Source organism: Callospermophilus lateralis, chromosome 2, assembly GCF_048772815.1.
Source record: "Callospermophilus lateralis isolate mCalLat2 chromosome 2, mCalLat2.hap1, whole genome shotgun sequence".
Taxonomy (NCBI): domain Eukaryota; kingdom Metazoa; phylum Chordata; class Mammalia; order Rodentia; family Sciuridae; genus Callospermophilus; species Callospermophilus lateralis.
In genome coordinates this window covers 68,009,801-68,033,481 of record NC_135306.1, presented here as the reverse complement: position 1 = coordinate 68,033,481, position 23,681 = coordinate 68,009,801, and the positions used below count along the sequence as shown (strand labels likewise).

Below are 23,681 nucleotides of genomic sequence, written 5' to 3'. Positions count from 1 at the left end.
ATTAAAGGCATAAAAATAGGAAAAGAAGAACTTAAATTATCACTATTTGCAGATGACATGATTCTATACCTAGCAGACCCAAAAGGGTCTACAAAGAAACTATTAGAGCTAATAAATGAATTCAGCAAAGTGGCAGGATATAAAATCAACACGTATAAATCAAAGGCATTCCTGTATATCAGCGACAAATCCTCTGAAATGGAAATGAGGACAACCACTCCATTCACAATATCCTCAAAAAAAAAAATAAAATACTTGGGAATCAACCTAACAAAAGAGGTGAAAGACTTATACAATGAAAACTACAGAACCCTAAAGAGAGAAATAGAAGAAGATCTTAGAAGATGGAAAAATATACCCTGTTCATGGATAGGCAGAACTAACATCATCAAAATGGCAGTATTACCAAAAGTTCTCTATAGGTTTAATGCAATGCCAATCAAAATCCCAATGGCATTTCTTGTAGAAATAGAGAAAGCAATCATGAAATTCATATGGAAAAATAAAAGACCCAGAATAGCAAAAACAATGCTAAGCAGGAAGTGTGAATCAGGCGGTATAGCGATACCAGACTTCAAACTATACTACAGAGCAATAGTAACAAAAACAGCATGATACTGGTACCAAAAGAGGCGGGTGGACCAATGGTACAGAATAGAGGACACAGAAACCAATCCACAAAACTAGAACTATCTTATATTTGATAAAGGGGCTAAAAGCATGAAATGGAGGAAGGATAGCATCTTCAACAAATGGTGCCGGGAAAACTGGAAATCCATATGCAACAAAATTAAACTGAATCCCTTTCTCTCGCCATGCACAAAAGTTAACTCAAAATGAATCAAGGAGCTTGATATCAAATCAGAGACACGGCATCTGATAGAAGAAAAAGTTGGCTACGATCTACATATTGTGGGGTCGGGCTCCAAATTCCTCAACAGGACACCCATAGCACAAGAGTTAATAACTAGAATCAACAAATGGGGCTTACTCAAACTAAAAAGTGTTTTTCTCAGCAAAAGAAACAATAAGAGAGGTAAATAGGGAGCCTACATCCTGGGAACAAATCTTTACTCCTCACACTTCAGATAGAGCCCTAATATCCAGAGTATACAAAGAACTCAAAAAATTAGACAATAAGATAACAAATAACCCAATCAACAAATGGGCCAAGGACCTGAACAGACACTTCTCAGAGGAGGACATACAATCAATCAACAAGTACATGAAAAAATGCTCACCGTCTCTAGCAGTCAGAGAAATGCAAATCAAAACCACCCTAAGATACCATTTCACTCCAGTAAGATTGGCAGCCATTAGGAAGTCTAACAACAACAAGTGCTGGCGAGGATGTGGGGAAAAGGGTACACTTGTTCATTGTTGGTGGGACTGCAAATTGGTGCAGCCAATCTGGAAAGCAGTATGGAGATTTCTTGGAAAGCTGGGAATGGAACCACCATTTGACCCAGCTGTTCCCAAGAGCATGCTACATGGACACTGCTACATCGATGTTCATAGCAGCACAATTCACAATAGCAACCAACCTAGATGCCCTTCAATAGACGAATGGATAAAAAAAATGTGGCATTTATACACAATGGAGTATTACTCTGCATTAAAAAATGACAAAATCATAGAATTTGGAGGGAAATGGATGGCATTAGAGCAGATTATGCTAAGTGAAGCCAGCCAATCCCTAAAAAAACAAATGCCAAATGTCTTCTTTGATATAAGGAGAGTAACTAAGAACAGAGCAGGGACGAAGAGCATGAGAAGAAGATTAACATTAAACAGGGATGAGAGGTGGAGGGAAAGGGAGAGAGAAGGGAAATTGCATGGAAATGGAAGGAGACCCTCAGGGTTATACAAAATTACATACAAGAGGAAGCAAGGGGAAAGGGAAAAATAATACAAGGGGGAGAAATGAATTACAGTAGAGGGGGTAGAGAGAGAAGAGGGGAGGGGAGGGGAGGGGAGGGGGATAGTAAAGGATAGGAAAGGCAGCAGAATACAACAGACACTAGTATGGCAATATATAAATCAATGGAAGTGTAACTGATGTGATTCTGCAATCTGTATACGGGGTAAAAATGGGAGTTCATAACCCACTTGAATCAAAGTGTGAAATATGATATATCAAGAACTATGTAATGTTTTGAACAACTAACAATAAAAAAAAGAAAAAAAAAAGAAAGAAAAGATTCACAAGATAAAAAAAAAGAACTTGATACTTGCGCATCATCATTATAATGCCTGTGAAAATTTTTTAGCACTGAAAACATTTATTGTGATTATGTGTTGTGTTGTCAAAAAAATAAAGATAAAAGCCCACAATGTTTCCAAACCTACTTACACTGTAGGAACTGTATACATTCTGTGCCAAGGGCAAAAATCAAGCTAATATTGACAGACTCTTTTAATGTACTGTTTGATAGGCACACAACTCAATGGCAGATCAAAGGCAAGTTGTTTTGTTATAAGCTTGGCTGAGCTTTGATTCTAATAAGAGTACCATGTTTATCTTTGGGAAACTGCTGCTGGGACAACATGTTACAGGTTGGTCAACTGCAGACTCTTTGACTACCCCAAAATGCTTGGGGAAGATAGAATAGATGGAAGATCTATTCTGTAACACATCCCAGAGCTTTTTCAGTTTTCCTGTTCTCGGTTCCTTTGCTTTCCAATAATGGAGATTTCTTGGAAAATTGGGAATGGAACCACCATTTGACCCAGCTATCCCTCTATTCAGTCTATACTCAAAGGACTTAAAAACAGCATACTACAGGGACACAGCCACATTAATGTTTATAGCAGCACAATTCACAATAGCTAAACTGTGGAATCAACCTAGATGCCCTTCAATAGATGAATGGATAAAAATAATGTGGCATATATACACAATGGAATATTACTCATCAATAAAAGAGAATAAAATCATGGCATTTGCAGGTAAATGAATGGAGTTAAAGAAGATAATGCTAAGTGAAGTTAGCCAATCCCAAAAAGACAAATGCCGAATGTTTTCTCTGATATAAGGAGACTAATTCATAGTGGGGTGGGTGAGGGGAGCATGGAAGGAATAGACGAACTTTAGATAGGGCAAAGGGGCAGGAAGGGAAGGGAGGGGGTATGGGGTTAGAAATGATGGTGGAATGTGATGGACATTATTATCCAAAGTACATGTATGAAGACACGAATTGGTGTGAATATACTTTGTACAACCAGAGATATGAAAAATTGTGCTTCTATATGTGGAATAAGAATTGTAATGCATTTCGCTGTCATACATAAATTAAAAAATTAATTAAAAAAGAATGCAAAGTTAAATTAGCATAAGACTGAAAAAGGACAATCCTTGGGTGAATCCAAAATGTCATTTTATACAGCTGCATTTAAAAACTGGTACCAGCACCAGAAGATATTAAGAGTGGTAAAGACAATGCAGCTCGAGCTATCTCTAGCTTGAGACTAGATTTTGGCCTTATGCAAAGTCAAGAAAGATGATGGTTCTACAAAAGGAGGAGATGCTTTATTAAGTGAATCTTAAGTCAGCAAGACTTCTAATAATTTTCTATGTCACAGGGGTTCTTACAAAAAGTAATCAATTCTGCATAACTATTTTATCGTACACCAACGTACAGGCACTCTCTTGTTTCAAACTCTCTTGTACATTCTAGCTAATAAACAATACAATTAGAAATCCCCTATTTTAAGAATGACTTTGTGACTTTTTCTGGTAAACGTTGGAACTGGAGATTATCATGATAAGTGAAATAAGCCAATCCCACAAAACACAGTTATCGTACAGGCACTCTCTTGTTTCAAACTCTCTTGTACATTCTAGCTAATAAACAATACAATTAGAAATCCCCTATTTTAAGAATGACTTTGTGACTTTTTCTGGTAAACGTTGGAACTGGAGATTATCATGATAAGTGAAATAAGCCAATCCCACAAAACCCAAGGTTGAATGTTCTCTCTGATGCGCAGATGTTAACACAAAACAAGGGTCAGCAGAGGGGAAGAATAGAAGTTCAGTGGATTAAACAAAGCAGAATGACGGGAAGGGGGGATGGTAATAGGAAAGACAGTAGAGTAAATCAGACATAACTTTTCTATGTTTATACATGAATATACGATCAGTCAATCTCCACGTCATGTTCAACCACAAGAATGGGATCTTAATTAGAGTAAGTTATATTCCATGTATTTATAATATGTCAAATTACACTATACTGTCATATATATCTAAAAAAGAATAAAAAGAAAAAAGAAAAAAAGAAATTCCCTATTTTATAATTCCCAATGAATTAAGGATCTGGTCATTGGTTATTAACATCTCTAACATCACATAAAGAAAGGCATTCTGACATTGTGTGCCTTCTGATGGGAAGAGACTTTTTATCTGAAGTCAAACCTCTAGGTGACCAAACCTCTGGGCCCAACAACCAATTTATAGAAAAAGTAGATGAGAGAGGTGAATGATAAATGAAACCAGAGATGTAATTACCAAAATCCAGACTCAGAGATAAACAACCCCATTTCTCCGATAAATACCTTCAAAATAATTAATTTTCAAAATGAAAATTAAGAGTGACAGTGAGACTTAAATAGACTTTATCTCAATGCTGATCCAAATATTTTTTTCTGAAACAATTACAAATTAGAACACTAACTGATGATTAGTTAGAATTATTAATATTTTAAATGGATGATATTGGCATCTTAGTTTTTTAAAAAGGGGTCTTTAGCATTAAGGGGTTTTTACTAAGATATGTATGAATAAAATGATGTGAGACATGGAATGTGCTTCAGATTACATGGGGAGTGAGGCAGTAAAATGAACCAGAGTTTTCTGAGTTACAAATTGTTAAAACTGGGCCCAGTGCACGTGTGTGTGTGTGTGTGTGTGTGTGTGTGCTATTTATAATATTCTGTTTACTTTTAGATATGTTTGAACTTTTCAAAAGTAAAGTTTCATATACTGTTTTGAAATGCTTACATAAAGTGCATTGCTATTCTTTTTTTTAAGAGAGAGAGAGAGAGAGAATTTTAATATTTATTTTTTTTAGTTCTCGGCGGACACAACATCTTTGTTTGTATGTGGTGCTGAGGATTGAACCCGGGCCGCACACATGCCAGGCAAGCGCGCTACTGCTTGAGCCACATCCCCAGCCCTGCTATTCTTGTTAAGAGTTAACTTACCACCATCTCTATTGATGTTAGGGTAGAGATGGCACAGATAAAAATAAAAATAAGTAATCTGGGATCTTAAGTGAAGTAGTGAAAGCAGAAAATTGGTTACATTTTATACTCATCTCAACTGATCATTCTTTGATGGAGGATCTAAAGAGTTAACTGAAAGTGGAGTTGACAGGAAGTTACATCAATGGCTTCAAGTACTTTTTTTTAGCTAATTTATATTAGTTTAGTTCTTGAACAAGAAATTAATGATTAACACAGAACATTTATGTTAAGCCAATAAATAAGAAAATTCAAAATAGTATCCCAGACATTTTATGCAAATAGACATTCCTGGAAATAGTGGTTTAGGGAAAAATGAATCTAAGAGTCTGCTATTCCTCACGAAACAGGCCCCTCAGAGCACAGCGTCAGAATTACTTATATGTGCAAGTCTAGTTAGAGCTGAATGCTGACTTTTTAATTTAATCTAATTTCCTCAATAAAGCTCAGAGTGTTCTTTGCTAATGTAATGAAGAGAAAATACAGGCTGTGACAAGACATAATTTTGGCTGGTAAAGCAGAATGAAATAAATATTAAGCTCTTAGCCTAGTTCTGGCAATAATGTATTTTGTACTGAGTCTAATGTGTGATTTAGAACTCTGGACTCTGCTTGGATTAACCTGTACCAAGACCTTTTCCCTCCTCACTTAAAAAGCTTCAAGTGATAGAAGTATACTTACATGCATTGAAAATAGTCATCCATCATTTAAAAAGATCTTACACCCCCCCCCTCCACACACACACCCACCAATCTTTATAGCAGTTTTTCAAAGGACAAAAGTGAGGATAGATGTACTTCCTGGTTTGTAATACTAAATTTGAGAATTTCTTTGAAGGAAGCACACTGGTGAGATCAGAGGGACACTCAATTGTAGGGGAGAAGGATATATAAAAAGTGTTGACAGGTCCTGGCAGGGACCATACATGCAGGTCAGGGCCTCTCAGAAACCAGTGTGTGGTGATATTTCTGGAAGCCCCTGGCTCTCCAGGCAGTCTTGCAGGCCCTGTTCTGCCAGCTCTGTGGGTGCTCTGTACACGGGCACTGCATGCTGAATGAATAAAAGAAAGCCCTACAAGATGAAACTGATTTTATGCTTTGGTGTAAGTAGCCTAAGTTGAAAGCTTTTGTGGGGAAAACAAGGTTGCATTTGTCAGTACACAATAAACTGTGTCATGAAGGTACCACACAAAGCATATTTCTGAGCCATTTGCTCAACTTTGTGATCTTTTCCCCATTCTGAAAACTTCAAATACACCTAAGTCTCTGCAACTCAGTCTTTTATCAGATTCTAGAAGTCCTTCTCAAGATATGCAACCTCAACTCCATTTTTGAAAATGGCTGCGATTTGCTGCCCCTTCACTCCTTTGGTTCAGGTTTTGACAACACTGTTCTAATTCTTATCATGACCCTTGTGACTGGCTTTGAGGGCACCTACCACCGGATTCCACAGCAACAACCTCAAAGCCTTTCCATATACATCTTCAAAGTCAGAGTTGCTCCCATCAGGCCCCCCCCATGGCCCCTGTCCTTTGGCCTTCAGCTGTCCTCTGGCTTTCCCAGGATCCCCTGCAGGGAGGGGGAAGTTGTGGGGATATTTCCTTCCCTTAGCTCCCTTCCCTCAGATGCTGTGTGGTCCCTCCCATTTGGGACCTCCAGTAACCTTCCCTCTAACCTTAGGGCCATCTACGAAATCAAAAACTGATAGGTTCTTCTCATACAAAAGCAGGAAACACTTGTATACCAGGCACAGCATCATTCTCTTCATAGACCCAAAGACTTCAGCTTCCATTAGCCTGAGTTTTCACATATTTCAATTTCTAGGTGACAAGTGACTAAAAAAAACACCAGCCACCACCATGACAACAAACTCAGGAAATACTTCAGCCTTTAATCTTGAGGTAATATTTCTTTCAGGAAGAAAAGGAAAAGGAGTTTACTTCTCAAGGATCAGGAAGGCATTTTTGTATTTTTTTTTTTTTTTAAGTCTCTTGTTTCCATCTTTCTGGAGAATTTTTTATAATGCTTCTGTTGATTTGAAGGGAGGGATAAAAAAAAAAAAACAATAAGCAAAACCCTGCTACTGGCTTGAAAATCCTTCAGTTTCTGTAGTTACTGAGAATTTCCCAAAGCTGCTCACACAGGATTCAACATCACACATCTAGTTCCTGATCTCTTTCTCAAGCAGATTTAAAAAACAATCAATTCCCACTGTAACTATCACATTTCTCAGAAAGCAGTCATGCTTTTATGTTAATATGATTTCATGGGCACACATGTTGGTAAGAGTTGGCCAGTGTCAACGGGCTTAATTATGCTTTACATTACATTTTAAAAATTTAATCTTTAGATATTTATTTTACTTTGTATTCTTCAGTCATGGCATGGTTTTCCTTCCTTTGTCCCTCCTGGAAATAGGTTGCAAATGTCATGAACTCATTGTTCTGCACCAACCAAGGTGTCTACTCTGACAGAGCCTCTTCCTGACTCCTACTGTGTTTTCTTGTCAGAGCCAGAAAGACCAGTCACGGGCACTTCAAGCCTTTGATGTCTATATCTGTTATGACTTAGAGCTTTCATTTCAGTGGACTGTCTCCCATTGCCCCTGTGAGCTCCTCAAGGAGAATGAGATGATGGAGAAACAGGGCTTTGCAGGTAGACACACATAGGTGAGCCCTGGATCCAGCACTGTGAACCCTGAAGACCAGGGTAAACTCAACCCCTCCTCAGTCTTCTTAATTTGTCAAAAGGGAACCAAGGCACTCATTTCATAGAGTTGTTATAAGTTGTTATAATGAGAGAATCCACCTATAAGGTTGAGTCCTGCTGGCTCCAAGAAATCCACAACAAACATTAACTGAGCCTAGGAAAGATGTCCTTAGTGCCCATGAAATTATGCACTGCATACACTGTACTGTATAGATCTATTTGATGATCGCATATTACATATGGTGCGTTTCAATTATCAAGCTACTTTGGTATCTATGTGTTATATATGAGAGGAACCCTGTGTCTACTAAAAACTGGAATGGGTTGTTTTGCAAAATACTGAGAATTACTTGTGTGGTTCGCATGGAGATATCTCTTAGTAGAAAGTCAGGCATAAAAGAATATTTTGATTTTTGCAGCCACTCTGCCACATATGAGATGTGATCATATTCTCTTTTTTTTCCTGCCTTTCCTATTCCTGTCTCAGAGCTAACCTGCAGCAAAGGGCAAAAGCCTGGACAAAGAACAGCTCCATTCCAAGAGTAGTGAACAGTGTGCTGTGTGGACAGCGTTAAATGGGGACACCAATCATGACCTAAATGAGAAGACTGGGGAGTCAGCACAGTTGTAATTTACTAAGTTACTGACTATTAACAAACATTGGCCAAATGAGCCATATAAGTTTACTTCAAATAAGAATACAAAAATGCATAACATTGACACAATTGACTTTGGTTTTCTTTCATAACAAATTGTATAGGTTATTATCAAAATCTACTTTTATGCATTTATTGGTTAGGTAAGGTCCACCATTTCAAAAAATGTTTGTATTGTTAGCTCCTAGGGTTCATCAGAAGACTGACACCAAGAGAACTGTGGAATAAGAATTATCATGCAGGCTAAATGATGGGAAAATGAAGCCACACAGTTCTTGTTCTCAAAGAGAGCAGATTTTAGTAGCAAACATTAAATATGAAATCAAGCAATTATAATGTAAAAATACCAATGGCTACATAATAGATTTACATGAAGTAATATGAGAATTTAGTCTCATTTTTATATTTTATTTAATTTTGGGAGGGAGTATTGGTGATTGAGCCCAGGGGCACTTTATCACTGAGTTACCTCCTTTGCCCTTTTTATTCTTTGAGACAGGGTCTCACCAAGTTGCTGAGGCTGGCCTTGAACTTGTGATCCTCCTGCCTCAATCTCCTGTATTGCTGGGATTACAGGTGCATGCCACTGTGCCTGGCTAAAAGTGTTTATTATTAGAAATACATACTCTAAGCCTCTTCCTTGGAATTCCTGTCAATTGCATTAAATCCCACGGACATATTAGCAGTCACTAGACTTAACTGTAAGTTTTTCAGCTGTACTTTTATTACTCTTTCCAATACACCCCAAATTGCCTTTTTATTACTTTTATCCTTTGCTTTTCTGGAGTCAGGCAACTTTTACAAAAGAGACTTCAATACATACTGATCAGAACGACTAAATAGAAAATAGTGACAATAGCAAATGCTGGCAAGTATGGGGACAAAATGGGTCACTCATACAGCTCTGGTGGAAATGTAAAATGATTCAGTCATTCTGGCAAAAAACTGTGCACCAATGTTCAGAGCAGCTTTATATGAAATCTCAAAAACCAGAAGAAAACCCACATGTTCTTTAGAAGATAAATATTAAATGGTGGCATATTTATATCAAGAAATATCATTCAGCAATAAAAAGAAACAAACTATTGATACAGATAATCATGTGGATGACCTCAAGGGCATCAGGCCAAGTGGAAAAAGCCAATCTCAACAGTCCTACATGTTATGATACCATTTAGATAGTATTCTTGAAATGTCAAATTATAGAAGTATAAAATAGATTTGTGCTTGCACAAGATTAGGCAGGGTTTTTGGAACAGGCAGGTAGCCATGGCTGTAAAAGGGTAGCCCGGGAGATCTTGAGAAGGAGCGACTCTGCATTTGCCTGTGGTGGAGGTGGTTATATTAATCTGCATGTGTGTGTTAACTGCACAGAATCTTCCCTCTAATACCCACGTGTGCATGTAAAATTGACAAAATTTGGGAAATCTGAAAAACATCACTAGTTTGAATCTGAATCAGTTTCTGGGTTGCAATACTATGCCAAGGTCATATAAGATGTTTCCATTGGTGGAAGCTGGGTAAGGGTATATGACATCTTCCAAATAAACCTACAATTATGTAAAAAAAAAGAGAGATAACTTTAAAAAATTTCTTCCAAATATGACAATGTTGTCATTTCTATCCTCATTGGGAAACTCGGCTTGTCTAGTTACATTCAACTCATTATCTCTTAGATTAGGGAAAGGATGGCACCATTCTACATTCTTGGGAACTCTTAATATCCTTTCCAGCTCAATCTTTGATTCTATGATTTTATTTAGTTATTTGTTCACAAATTTAAAATGTGCTTCATCTAAATACTGCTATGTTATCAAAATAAATAATATTATAGGTAACAAAACTCAAAATATAATGCAAAATAGTGGAGCAAATCATATACATCATAGAATTATAGTGTTTGTAAAATCTACTTTGAAAGATAGTGAATTCATCTGTACCTTCTATTGTAAAGAATCTCAGAGGTATAGAGTCAATGATATCCCTGTACCCTTTTCATTTTATGGTTGAAGTCTAAGAATAAAATCTAATTCCTTATTGATAAAAGGAAAGAAGTTAAGTTTAAGCAACACCATTACTAAGAGATGTACATCTCTTTTATTATTTATGAAGTACTTTTTCCTTCCCAAGGATAACTGGGAAAGCAATCAATATAAATACCAAAGGAAAAAAAATAAACTGTCTAAAAATTAAGTGCAAAAATTAACAAAAGTATAGCTGAAGGGTAAGCACAAGCCATAATGACAAATTGAGGATCACATAAAATAACCCATACTGTAACTCATGCAAACATGTCCATAGCTGACAGAAGTCTGTTCTATAAATTGAATGCTGCAAAAAGTTCATTGCTTTCATTCAATTCTGAGGACCTAATTAATATTTATGGCAACAATGATTTGTGTGAAAAAATAAAATTGATTCCACACTATTTAAAAATTAATAACTTTGCTGCTCAAAAAAATGATAATAAATGTAAAATAAGTCATTTAGGTCATTAATTATCAAGACTTTCTCTGATATGACTCCCACTTGAAGGATTAGTAAAAATTTAGAATATAAACACAAGTTCTCACTAATATACTTTGTCTCCATGTCATTCCCCCAGAGTTATCAAGAAATATTACAGGGTATAATGATTTGTCAAATTAATTAAATGATATGGAATTTTAGATTTTTTTGTAGATAAATCATATCAGAGGAGAAATAACCACAGTAAATTAAAAATGATACCAAAATAGTTCGTAATTGTTCTTCTAAAACTAATAAATAAAATTCCAATTCAAAAGAGTTTCATCATAATCAAATGTGTACCGAGTGTATACAGTGAGCTAAGAACTGCAGAGGCAGAAAGGGACAAGGAATGGGCTTTGGGACATTTATAGTCTTGCTGGACAGAGAGTACATATACCTAAAGGAGACAGGGGCCAATATTAAATAACATCTAATGACCATTTATAACATTGCTTCCATGGGGAAATCACTGAAATATAAATACACTTTCTCCCAAACAAATGACTCAAAACGAGGACAGCCAGTACAGTTTTTCAGATAATCCCAAGTGAATCAAGTGGAGATCAGCTGCTTTATTAAACCCTCAATGCCATATTTGGCAGGCATTACAGAGAAACTAAATACTTCCTTCCAAATAGGCAAGAGTTGAAAAACAGATACACAAAAGTCAGCAAAGATCTTCTTGGAGGTGTACTCAATCTTGTCTCTTTATCCTCAGACAGCTCACAATTCCTTTGTTCATTTTCCGAAAATCATTTACAAAGTACCTACCAAGCACCAAGATGTAAACAAAGACAGATTGAGGTGTGATCTTTAGGCTTAGGGATCTGCCTATGAAAGAAGAACAGTGTACAAAATCTCACGAAAGAGGTAGGACCAGAATGCGCAGCATGGGGAACACACCATGGTGGTCGTGAAGGAAGAGATACCGGAGTAGTTCTGAAATGAGTAGGTGAGGGCGGTAGAAGAGGGGAAAATGGCTGAGCAGAGTGAAACATGCAAAAAGGCCCAAACTTTTGGAGTATGGTCAATAGATCAGAATAGTGATGCTCCAGGAGAAGGCTGAAGAAGGAAGCTGAAGGAAGCATGAGAAACCGTGGCAAGGACCAGATCAGGAAGTATCTTATTGTTCCAAGCTAAGAAGCCCCAGCTTTAGCCCAAAGACAGTGGGGAAACTTGGCCAGGAATTGCAAGGGGCTGGCTGTCTTCTGATCAGAGGGTCACTCTGGCATCAGTGGTGGGGATGAGTTGGAAAGCAATGACACTGAGAACCAGTGAAGAGGCCACTCAAAACTCCAGGTGATGAACAACCAGGGTCTCAATAAAGGCAATAGCTATGCACACAGTGAAGAGGGGCGGGTCCACTAGTCATTTAGGAGATAGATGGGAGATGATGGTTTACTGCATTGGAAAAAGAGGGAGAGGAAGGAGAAAAGGGTACCTTTAGAGCACTCATTAGGGCAACTGGCTGCACAATGCTCATGTTCTCTGGGTCAGGAAGACAGGAAGAGGCAGAGGCTTGGGGGAAGATGACAGAACACCTGGGAAGAGCAGTTTTCAAACAGGATGTGCATCTCTTCTGGAATCACAGGAAATGATTTGGATAAATCCTACTTTGTGTTTGTGATGACAAGTGACCTTGATGCTCTTGTACTTGCCATTGTTACCGCTCTTTCTCCTGAGCCAAGTTCACTTGTGACTGTGGATGGCCATCACAGCAGCAGACAGATAGAAGTGTTTGAAGACCAGGGGGAGGGGACAATTATTTATATCCATTTCCCCCAGGCACAGTGACTAGGAAGCATCAAAGTGGAGATGGGGGAGAACCCAAGATCAGGAACCTTCCTTTGAAAATATCCCATTGTTTGATGCCTGTTGGGAACTGAGCTCTGCAGCATTGAAGCATAAAACAAGATCAGTTTTCTGGAGTAGTTCTGCATTAGTGCTACGTGTGAGAGTTGGCCAGGGATGGAGCACCACAAGGGCTGGCTTATACACAGTGCTCACCAGTGGGTTGCAGAAGCCAGGTGAAGACACCAGGGGGCTGTGGGGAGAGGATGGTACTCATGGAGGGGTCTCACTACGGGATGAGGCTGAGCAATCCTTTTTGATGCAGAGTCTAGAAACAGCAGCTCTGATGGGAATCAGGAGGCAGTCCAAGGAGAACAGGGAATATGAGCTGGCTCAGTGAGTCATGAGGGATCTTCTGGAAAGCTCTCAGGCTAAGGGACAGGGAATCACAAGGTCTGAAACATCAAGCCAGAATAAGAAAGAGGAGATGGAGGGTGGGCAGGAAGCAGGGGAAGTCGACAAGAGGTTAGGAAGCTTAATGTATCTGTCTGGGGAACAACAGAAAAGCTGGAGTCCAAAGGTCTGGGATTCTCGGATTTGCTACTTTTAAGCCCTTAAGAGGATGCTGGCACCCTCAAAAAGGGTCTTCTGACATTATTTGGCCACTTTTCTCTCCCCAATATTAACTGCTTCAACACCAAAGAACTATAGTTCCTAGAACATGTCAGGCTATTTCGTGCCCAACTGACATTGTTCTCTCTTTCAAATAGGCTTCTCTACTGCTTTGCTTACCTGGAGAACTCCTCTCATGCTTCACAATCCAGCTCTGATGTTACCTACTCTGATCCTAAGAGTATAATAGTGTCATTGCATGCAATACACTGCAGGCAATTGATCAGAAACATGGAGGTCATTTGCCTCATGTTGGCACGTAGTCTAATTGTAATACTTGTCTGATAAGTGAATGAAAGGCTATATCCTGATATACGTCTAGCTCACCTTTCTCTTGCTGGCATGCTGACACAGTAATGCATTCCCTTGGCTGGTTTTTTTCTGGAGTCTTAAGAGAATTTTTTTTTTGGGGTACCAGAGATTGAACTAAAGGGCACTTAACCACTGAGCCACATCCCCAACCCTTTTATATATTTTATTTCTTTTACTTTCTGTATTTATTTAACTCGGGGTCTCACTGAGTTGATTAGAGCCTCATTAAGTTGCTGAGGATGGCTTTGAACTCACAATCCTTCTTCCTTAGTTTCCTAAGATACTGGGATTACAAGTGTGTGCCACCACAACCAGCTCTTAGAGGAATTTTAACAGCACAGATTCCCAGTGTTTGGTGCCAGTAGCAGCCCCAGTCTCCCTGGATCCCTCAGCTCACTACAGCTCAATGCTGCAAAGTGAGGGCAATATCAGGGGGAGGGATGCTCTGGCAATGCCCAAACCATACCCCCTCTTCCAGCCATCCAGGGAGTTGGCCCTTCAGAGGATTACTTGAAAAAAGAGAGATGACTGCTGCTCCAGGATGTGGAATCTCAGCCCAGGGGGGACAGCCATGAGGAAGGATGATGAACTCCAATGCTTCATGAACCACTGTATTGATGGGCATTTTTTTTTTTTTTCTGGGAAGATAGTTCACAGCATTCATCAGGTGTGAAAAGTGATCCATGACTATTAAATAGTAAGACCCATCATTGCAGAATCATGTGTTGCTCAGTGCAGCTCTGCTCCCAGAACCAACTGCTGACTCCTGATCACAGAGGGTTGGTTATGGACAAGCAGGATGAGGGACAGGAGTCAGGTTCCTGACAGCTCAGCATTTACACGTTTCCATACTACAGGGAGAAAAGCCATTCTGAAGGTAAATGCTATGTGCAATTAAAAGAAGTTCCATGAGCTATGTCTTACACAAGATCAAATGCAACCAGTGAGAAAGAGTTAGCCTCAGGATACCTCTACACTGATCTTTTATGTTCCTTGGAACAATAAATGTGCCAAAGAAATAAAACAGGCAAATCTCCAGGGTCTCATTACTGATTGAAAAGTCCCGTTTAACCTTGTTCTTTCAGTATTAGGCTCAGGAAACACTATAAACAGACAAATTCTGAACAACAGCTCTTGCATTTGACTTCTCCCCCACCCCCCGCCCCCCATGGAGGCATGTGATACTAGAAGACAGCAGAAAAAGGCTTTTAGTATGAAAGAGGCAAGACACACAGCGCGCGCGCGCGCACGCACACACACACACACACACACACAGCAAATCTAAAAGTGGACAGGCTTGGACTGAGCTCTGGGGAATTGAGGATCACTTTTCACCCACATCCTGTAAGGGTATAAAAAACACAGGAAAGAAAGTTTCTATTAAAATGTATGCGTGTGTGTGTGTGTGTGTGTGATTTTGTTTTTAAAGAAAAACATGAATCGCCCAGATATTTAAATGGCTCTGCTGGATATTTTTTTTTTTTTTGCTTGATTCCCACTGTTCCTCTCTGACTTCTGAAAACAGAATAATATTAAAAGATTTACATAGTGAATCTTTAAGTTTCAGCTAAGAGCACATGCTTGGTACCCAATCAGACGTAGACTCTGTCACTGACTTGCTAGGGAACACTAGACAAGTTTCTCAACCTCTTTTAAGAATCTTCAGCAATGAAAATGGGAGCATGACTTTAAGGGGTGGCTGGGAAAACTGAATGCAATGTGCAATAGGCAGTTTTAGGCTGCTGGCACACTGTGGCCTTCAATAAATAGTATCTGAATAATAGGAGCTGTGGCATAACAACTTCAGTGAAGAAACAATTCCAAACACACATTTTTTTTTTTTGTGTGTGTGTGTATTTATCATACATGCTATAACAGGTAGAAAGGAAAAACTCCCAAACAGTACGACTCGGGTCCTTAGGGAGCCTTCTCTATATTAGATGGGGTGGTTGGAGAGTTTTGCTCACTTTCGCGTGAGCTTGGTCTGGCAGAGAGGTGTCCTCCTACCTCTGCAACATCCTGGGCCAACATCATGGGAGGCCCCAAAAGCCACAACCCGGAAAACATACCAATGTACCCCATATTTCCTAGTGGCCAGGCCTCTCTTCTGGAGAGTGGTTGTATCACTTCTCCAGAAAGCCTTGGTCAGCCCTGGGCTCCACTCTGCCTCATCATGGTTTCTGTCCACTCCCACTATGTGCCACTTATCTGAGTGGCCTGCACGGTCCTCCCACCTTGATCTGGGCCAGGAAATTATATTTCCGAGGGTTTATTAATTAAGTGGCAACCATACTTCAGAAGCTACTAGGATTGCATTTCTAGCCCCCACCCCAAAGAACTTTGATCTAATTTTGCCATGTCAGAAAAGCTTTCTCAAGGTTTTAGTCTTTCCTCTTTTTCTTTTTCCCCAGAGCATTAAAGGCTGGGGAATTCCCCCTTATTTTTGACAGTCACTCAGGTTAAGCTTGCAAAAATTGGTCTTTGCCCTGATTGACAAGTGTCATTCCTGATCACCTCTTATTCAGACCACAGAAACAACCCCAGCAAATATGTTGCACACATCATGGTTCTGCATTCACACTGGATCTCCAAGGAGCCATCCATTAATCCCACTAAGTACATTTTTTTTTAAGCTTGCCTCTTCATTCAAGATTTGTACATGGTTTTTCTTGCTAGTCACTGCATTAGACTTAAATTTCATTTCTTCCTAGTTAAACTACCTTCCCCACAGGGGAGGAAGAAAAGAAAAGAAAACAAAGCTTTCTTCTTTCATTTTGATCAAAGAAAGCTGATTTAGCTTACTATGAAAATCAACAGAGACGTGAGTTAAAAGACTCAATGTGATTCTCTTATCATCTGCCATTTCCTTCAATATCAGAAGCAGGAATCAGCACCAGGTTTGGGCAAGTTGGGATTCCAAATGTCCATCATGGACATTCCCTATTTCTATGCTTTCAGTAAGTGGCAGCATAAAGTTACATGACCACAGGCAATTTTTCCAAGGAAATCACAGCAATGAGCTTCCTTACCCGGCAGTCTCTCTGGAGTGTTTTCATGAGCGCATTGTATGTTTCTGTATCAAAATATAACCCTTCGTGCATGTCTTGCAGGAAATCTAAATCCTTAAACGTGGGGTTGGATTTCTCTCTCTCTTTCCGGGATGCTCTTCGCTTGTAGGTGGAGCCTTTCAAGTCATAGGTGAAGTGCATCCTCATGGAGCGGGGCAAGACATTGTTCATCACCACAATCCTGATGTTGATCCCCCCCGACTGCATGCAATAGAGTCCATAGAATTTTGGCAAAAGAGTCCTTGGATTCTGGTTTAGATTCTAGAAACAGAAAAGTGAAAATAATATTTATAAGTTCCTATTTTTACAAAATAATGCTCCACTAAAGAAAGGTGTGTTTTCATGCTAATATAGCTGAAAATGGAATGTAATGATCTTTACCAATATCCATTGCTAAAATTTCATTGTTTCTCGTTTATTTCTTAAGTCTGCTTATTGAAATAGCAGCTGTGCCATTCTAAGCTCAGAGCAGTAAAAGTGGCTGAATTAAAAATGGACATAATGTCCTAAATTAGTTCCAACTAAATACAGGCAAAAAATTGATGGGTACTAGGTAGGAATGACTATTCTAAGGTGGCTAAAGAGAAAATTAATCACTGGGGTGTAAGAAACGAACATTTTAAATTTTAATAGTTCCTCCAAAACTGTCTTGCCAAATGATGAGACCAATTTACCACCACACTGTGTAAGATGACACATTTTCCACCACATTTACCAGTACTGAATATTATGGAACCCTAACATCTTTATAAGCATGGTGGTAAAAATAGGAAACTTGCTTTAAAAAATTAAATACCACTGATTATTATAGAAATTTAATATTTTTGATGTATTTTTAGCTGCATGAAGATGATTTTGTATTAATAGCCTTTTGCTCATTTTTCTGGATTTTTTTTGGTTACTTTTGAAGTTCTTGTTACATTTTGGATTTCTATTGTTTTCTTCTACTATATGGTGTAAATATTTTCTCCTATTGTCTTTTTTATTATTGTAAAATAAAGAATATATACCTATTTTTATGGTTTCTTTCTTATTAGTTCATTTTAGTCATATATAATATTAGGGTTTATTTTTACATAGTTATACAAGCATGGGATATAATTTGCTCTAAATGAGTCCCCAACACTTTCCCTTTCTGTCCCTACTTCCATCCCCTTCTTCCCCCTTCCTTTACTTAACTGATTTTTCTTCTAGTTATTTATAGTTTTTTTTTAATGAGTGACTTGTAGATATACATGCAGGTGGGATTCATTGTGGTATACTCATATATGTACACAGGAAAGCCTGGTCAGACTCATTCCATTATTCTTCCCTTTTCCTATCCCTCCTGCCTCCCTCTTAGTTCCTTTCACCTACTCCAACTGATCTTTCTTCTAATTTCATGGAATCTCCCCCTACTTTTCATTTTCTTTTTCCCTTCTTATTTTGGTCTGATTTCCACATATCAGAACATTTGACCTTGACATTCTCGGTCTGGCTTATTCTACTTTGCATCATACTCTCCAATCTATCCATTTACTGGCAAATGCCATAATTTCATTCTTCTTTATGACTGAGTAATACTTCATTGTGCATATGTATCACATTTTATTCATTCTGTTGTCGACAGATACCTAGGTTGGTTCCATAGCTTGGCTATTGTGAATTGTGTTGCTATAAACATTATAAACATCGATGTGGCTGCATCCTTACAGTATGCTGATTTTAGGTCTTTTGGATATATACTGAAGAGTAAGACAGTTTGGTCATGAAGTGGTTCCATTCATAGCTTTTTGAGGAATCTCCATACTGTTTTTCAGGGTGTTTGCATTAATTTCCAGACCGACCAACAATGTGTAAGTATACCTTTTCCCCTACATCCTTGCCAACATTTATAATTACTTGTTCTTGATAATTGCCATTCTGACTGGAGTGAGATTAAATCTCAGTATAGTTTTGATTTACATTTCCCTAGTGATGTTGAACATTTTTTCATATACTTGTTGGCCATTTGTATTTCTTCTTTTGAGAAATGTTTGTTCCGTTCTTTTGCCCATTAATTGGGTTTCTTTGGCTTTAAGTTTTTTGAGTTCTTTATATATTCTGGATATTAATCCCCTACTTAAGGAGCAGGTAGCAAAGATATTCTATTCTGTAGACTCTTTCTTCATGCTCTTTATTGTTTCCTTTATTTTGCAGAAGATTTTTAATTTGATGCAATTCTACTTATTGATTTTTAGTTTTAATTTTTATACTTAAGTCTTATTAAGGAGGTCAATGCCCATGCCAATATGTTGGAGCATTGAGCCTATATTTTCTTCTATCAGTTGCAGAGTTTCTGATCTAATTCCTAGGTCTTTGATCCACATTGAGTTGACTTTTGTGAGGAATGAGAAGAAGGGGTCAAGTTTCGTTCTTCTACATATGGATATCCAGTTTTTCCAGCACCATTTGTTAAAAAGGGTATCTTTTCTTCAGCAAATGTTTCTGGCACCTTTGTGGACTATCAGATGACTGTTTTTGATGTACTTTAAAAGTAGGTAAGGAATTAAAATAGCTTCTTAAAGAGCATATGATAAAAAGTTGCCCTGCTGTCTCTGATTCTGCTCCTTCCAGTTTCCAACATTTGAGAAAATTACTATTCTAGCTTTCTTTATATCATTCCAGAAATATTCTGTGTGCTTACATTAATTCTGTGTCTGTTATTTTTGTTATATTGATGTTTTGCTCTTTGATGTAGTCACGTTTATGTATTAATTTTCTGAGCTTTTTTTATTTTCGCTTAACAGACCATTTTTACACCCTAAGGCTATAAACTTCTATTTTCTTCCCAATTTTTAATAGCTTTGGTCATTACATTTGGTCTTTGCTCCACATGGGATGAATTTTGCATGTGTTCAAAGATCTGAGAGAAGAAATGTAATTCTTTTCTCCAAGTGGACAGTCATTTATTGAACGGTGTAACCCTTTTCCAATTGAGTGTAAGTTTCTCCTGTGTCAATACAGTAAGTCAAAGACACATGGGTCTATTTCTGGATACTTCATGGAATCTATTGACCCATTTGCCTTGAACTGTGGTTATACCACATCTTTAACATGACTCACAGCCTTATAGATTTTTGATGTATGTTATGGCAGGCCCATCATTTTTCTTTTTCTTTTCTAGAAAAATGTTCTGTTAATTCTTAGAAACTTTCCATCCAACTGTTCATTTATAAACATTTTTTTCTTAAAATGATACCTGCTTTCTTTTTCAAATGAATCAACTTTGTCAAGTTCTGGGGAATTTCTGATTGGAGTAGATTAGAATTATAAGTTGATTTGGAGGTAAGAGAAATCTTTACAATAATAAATTCAGGTTTAGCTGTATATTTCTTCATTATGGCAGATCTTTTATATGTCCTTAAAATACTTTTGTAGCTTTCTTCATATTGGTTTTGTGTATTTGTTTTTATAAACTCAAGTATTTTAGAGTTCTTGTCTTTATAACAAAAATTATTTCTGATAGATTATAGCTCATATGTTATGCCTAATAAAGCTTGTTTTCCCAATCACAATTATAGTATGTTTTAATTTATTTTTAAAATAATGTTCATTGTAAATTATTGTCATCATGAACAGGTTCTCCTTTCTTCCTTTATATTATCCAGCTTTATATCATCTATATAATAGAATACAATGGGGTTTTGTAGATTTATCCTATATCCTGCAAATCTGCCTGACTCCTATTACCCCTAGAAATTTCTGGTTTGGTTTGTTGAAGTTCTGCTCATTTTCAACTTTGTTATTTACAAAGAACAGAGATTATTCTTTTCTTCTATTTCAGTGACTTTCAGAAAGTCATTGCCAGAATTTTGAGCAAATGTATAAGGATGGACGACTGTCAGAGAACATCCTTGTCTTCTATTATTTCTAGAAAGGAACCTGCTTTTCTCTAAGAGATTGTAATGTGAACTCTTAGAGACATGTACAATATTTGTGTTCATCTATTTATTTATTATGTTAAAAAACTTCCCTGCCAATTTTAAGATTTTTATGTAATATGTTGACTTTTGGGACTCTTAAGTTTTCCTTAACATCTATTTGGTTAATCACATGATGTTCACATTTTTTCTCGTTAACAGATGAATTATATTGCTTGTTGTATATTACTTTTATGATGGGGATAAAACCATTTGTTCAGCTAAATTTTAAGGTTTCATTTAATTTTAATTAAATTTCAATAGTCACATATGGCTAATGGTGTTTATATATTAGATAATATAGTTCTAAAATAAGGGAATAGTATATCTAAGCTTAGAATTACTATAGAAGTTTAAGATTTGCTCATTTAGTAGATTATCAGAGAGTGTGGTCAGTTTGATTATTTTTTAATTTAGTTTTTAGGTGTAGCTGGACACAATATCTTTATTTATTTATTTTTATGTGGTACTGAGGATTGAACCAAAGGCCTTGCAAATACTAGGTGAGTGCTCTACTGCTGAGCTACAATCCCAGCCACCAGTTTGATTATTTTAAAATACATCTAAAGGCATATGCATCAAATGTTAGTAATATGCATCTGTGGCAAAGGAATTCCAGTTGCTTATATATTTTTTTCTTTTCTGTATTTTTCTATTTTCTCTTAAGGAATAAAAGAAAAGAAATTACTTGTTCAGGACCAAAACCCTTAAAAATCTGCATCCTGTCCACTATAACTTTTATTTAGAATTTTGATTTCTGTAATTCCAAAAGAGATTAATTCACTGTATTTCATGCCATCTCTAGCAGATTTTGGAATTACAATAATATTTTTGCAAGCAAATGAGCTGTGTAGCATCTCATCCATTTTGTTTGGAAACAAAGAAGACAGTTATTGCCTCTCAGAGCAAGTGGATGGCAGAAGTAGGCTTCTGACGTCAATTGTCTTCATCTAGCCATTCCAATCACAGAAATTTAATGACTGGCATTAAAATACAATGAAATCAGAGGTCTGAAAAAGAGGGAAATACTTAGAAACTAAGTGTTTATTCTTCTCAAAATTAGGCCAAATGTCTATTGAATCCATCTGGGCAAAGTCATTGTTCATTTGTTACTAAAATGTTTCAAGAAAGTATTTTTTCATGTTCTATGTTTAACTATGTGTGATCCTAACTTCTGAAGTGTAGCAGCTAAGAACAGTTAATACAGAGCAGTTGCTGGGGCATAGTATAGGGGTTAAAATGCAGTTTCTGTTTGTACAGTCCTAGCTCTGTAGCTCTCTAACTGAATGACCCTTGCTATATTACCAATTTATCTTTGCCTCAATGACCTCATCTATAGAAAGGTGACAGATATGATGCCCAAGTTGCTATGAAGATTAAATGAATTAATGACCCCCAAACACTTAAAGCCTTACTTAACACACACTATGTAATACATGAATGTTAGCCGTTTATATTATTACTATTTGATGGGTTCAGAACTTGCAAGTGCATAGCTTCCTGTATCTTCCTTTATCACCATGACTATGCAAGGTAGGTACCATTCCTCTCTGACTGAGAGAACCAAGGCTCATTCATGGTCACACAGTTAGTAGATGGCTGGGCTGGGACTGGAGCCCAGGACTGTGAGCTTCAACAACTATGCTCCACTACGCAGTTCTAGTTCACTTTAAAAAAGTTGATTCAATGAATGTGTTAGCATAATCTAAATGCAAAATAAAGTTCACCAAAGAGAAAGAAGCATGCCAAGGAGTGACTGAAACAACAACAACAACAACAACAACTGATGAGGAAATAATGAAACCTGAAACTGAAGTTTTAATTATATGCAATTGCTTACCATGTAATAGCCTGGCAGTAGCTTCTGAAGGAACTCAGCTTCTTTATGTTGAACTGTTTTGATGATAAATTCATCATCACTGGTCACAAAAAACAAGGATCCACTGGCTCCAGGGTTAGACAGCTCTATTAGAGGTTCACTGCAGATGGAATACTAAAATAGTAAAAAAAAAAAAAAAATAATAATAACATTTAATCAATTGATCAATTTTTTTTTGTGTGTGTGGTGCTGTGGATTCAACCCATGGCATTATGCAGGCCAGGCAGGTGCTCAGTACCAGCGAGCTACATCCCCAGTCCTAAGTAAACATTTAAAAATATATACTTGGGGCTGGGGATGTGGCTCAAGTGGTAACGCGCTCGCCTGGCATGCGTGCAGCCCGGGTTCGATCCTCAGCACCACATACAAACAAAGATGTTGTGTCTGCTGAAAACTAAAAAATAAATATTAAAAAATTAAAAAAAAAATAAAAATATATACTTAAGTACATGATGCTTTCAAGGAGGACAATTACAGTATTATGTATCTTTATCTTTTTGAAACAGAAAATTTTCTTCATGAGCTTTAAAAGGAGGCTCCCATTATACTGAGAAGGCTCTTAGGGAGATTTTTTTCCCCATTTTTAAAATTTATTCTTAAGTTTTAGGTGGACACAATATCTTTATTTTACATTTATGTGGTGCTGAGGATTGAACCCAGTGCTGCGTGCATGCTAGGCGAGCGCTCTACCACTGAACCACAACCCCAGCTCCTTTTCCATATTTTTTATTGGCGCATTATAGTTACACATAATGCTAGGAGTTGTTACACATAGTGCTACATATTCATACATATTCATTCATAGTGAATATTCATATTTAATATAATCGATTTTGGTCCATATCATTCCCCGGTTTTTCCCCTCCTGCACTTCCTACCTTCCCTTGGTCCCTTCTCCT

The 23,681-nt window shown here is 37.5% G+C and overlaps 1 protein-coding gene across 1 annotated transcript in view; it reads right to left on the bottom strand.

Moving 5' to 3' along the window:
- The window catches only part of Pip5k1b (phosphatidylinositol-4-phosphate 5-kinase type 1 beta), a 285,854-nt gene that overhangs the window by 88,145 nt on the left and 174,028 nt on the right, over nt 1-23,681 (bottom strand). Inside the window, exons 6-7 of the mRNA XM_076843452.2 lie at nt 22,744-22,896; nt 16,924-17,223 (exon numbers count right to left, since the gene is read on the bottom strand). Of these exons, the coding sequence (XP_076699567.2) occupies nt 16,924-17,223; nt 22,744-22,896 (453 nt within the window). The remainder of the gene's footprint in view (nt 1-16,923; nt 17,224-22,743; nt 22,897-23,681) is intronic.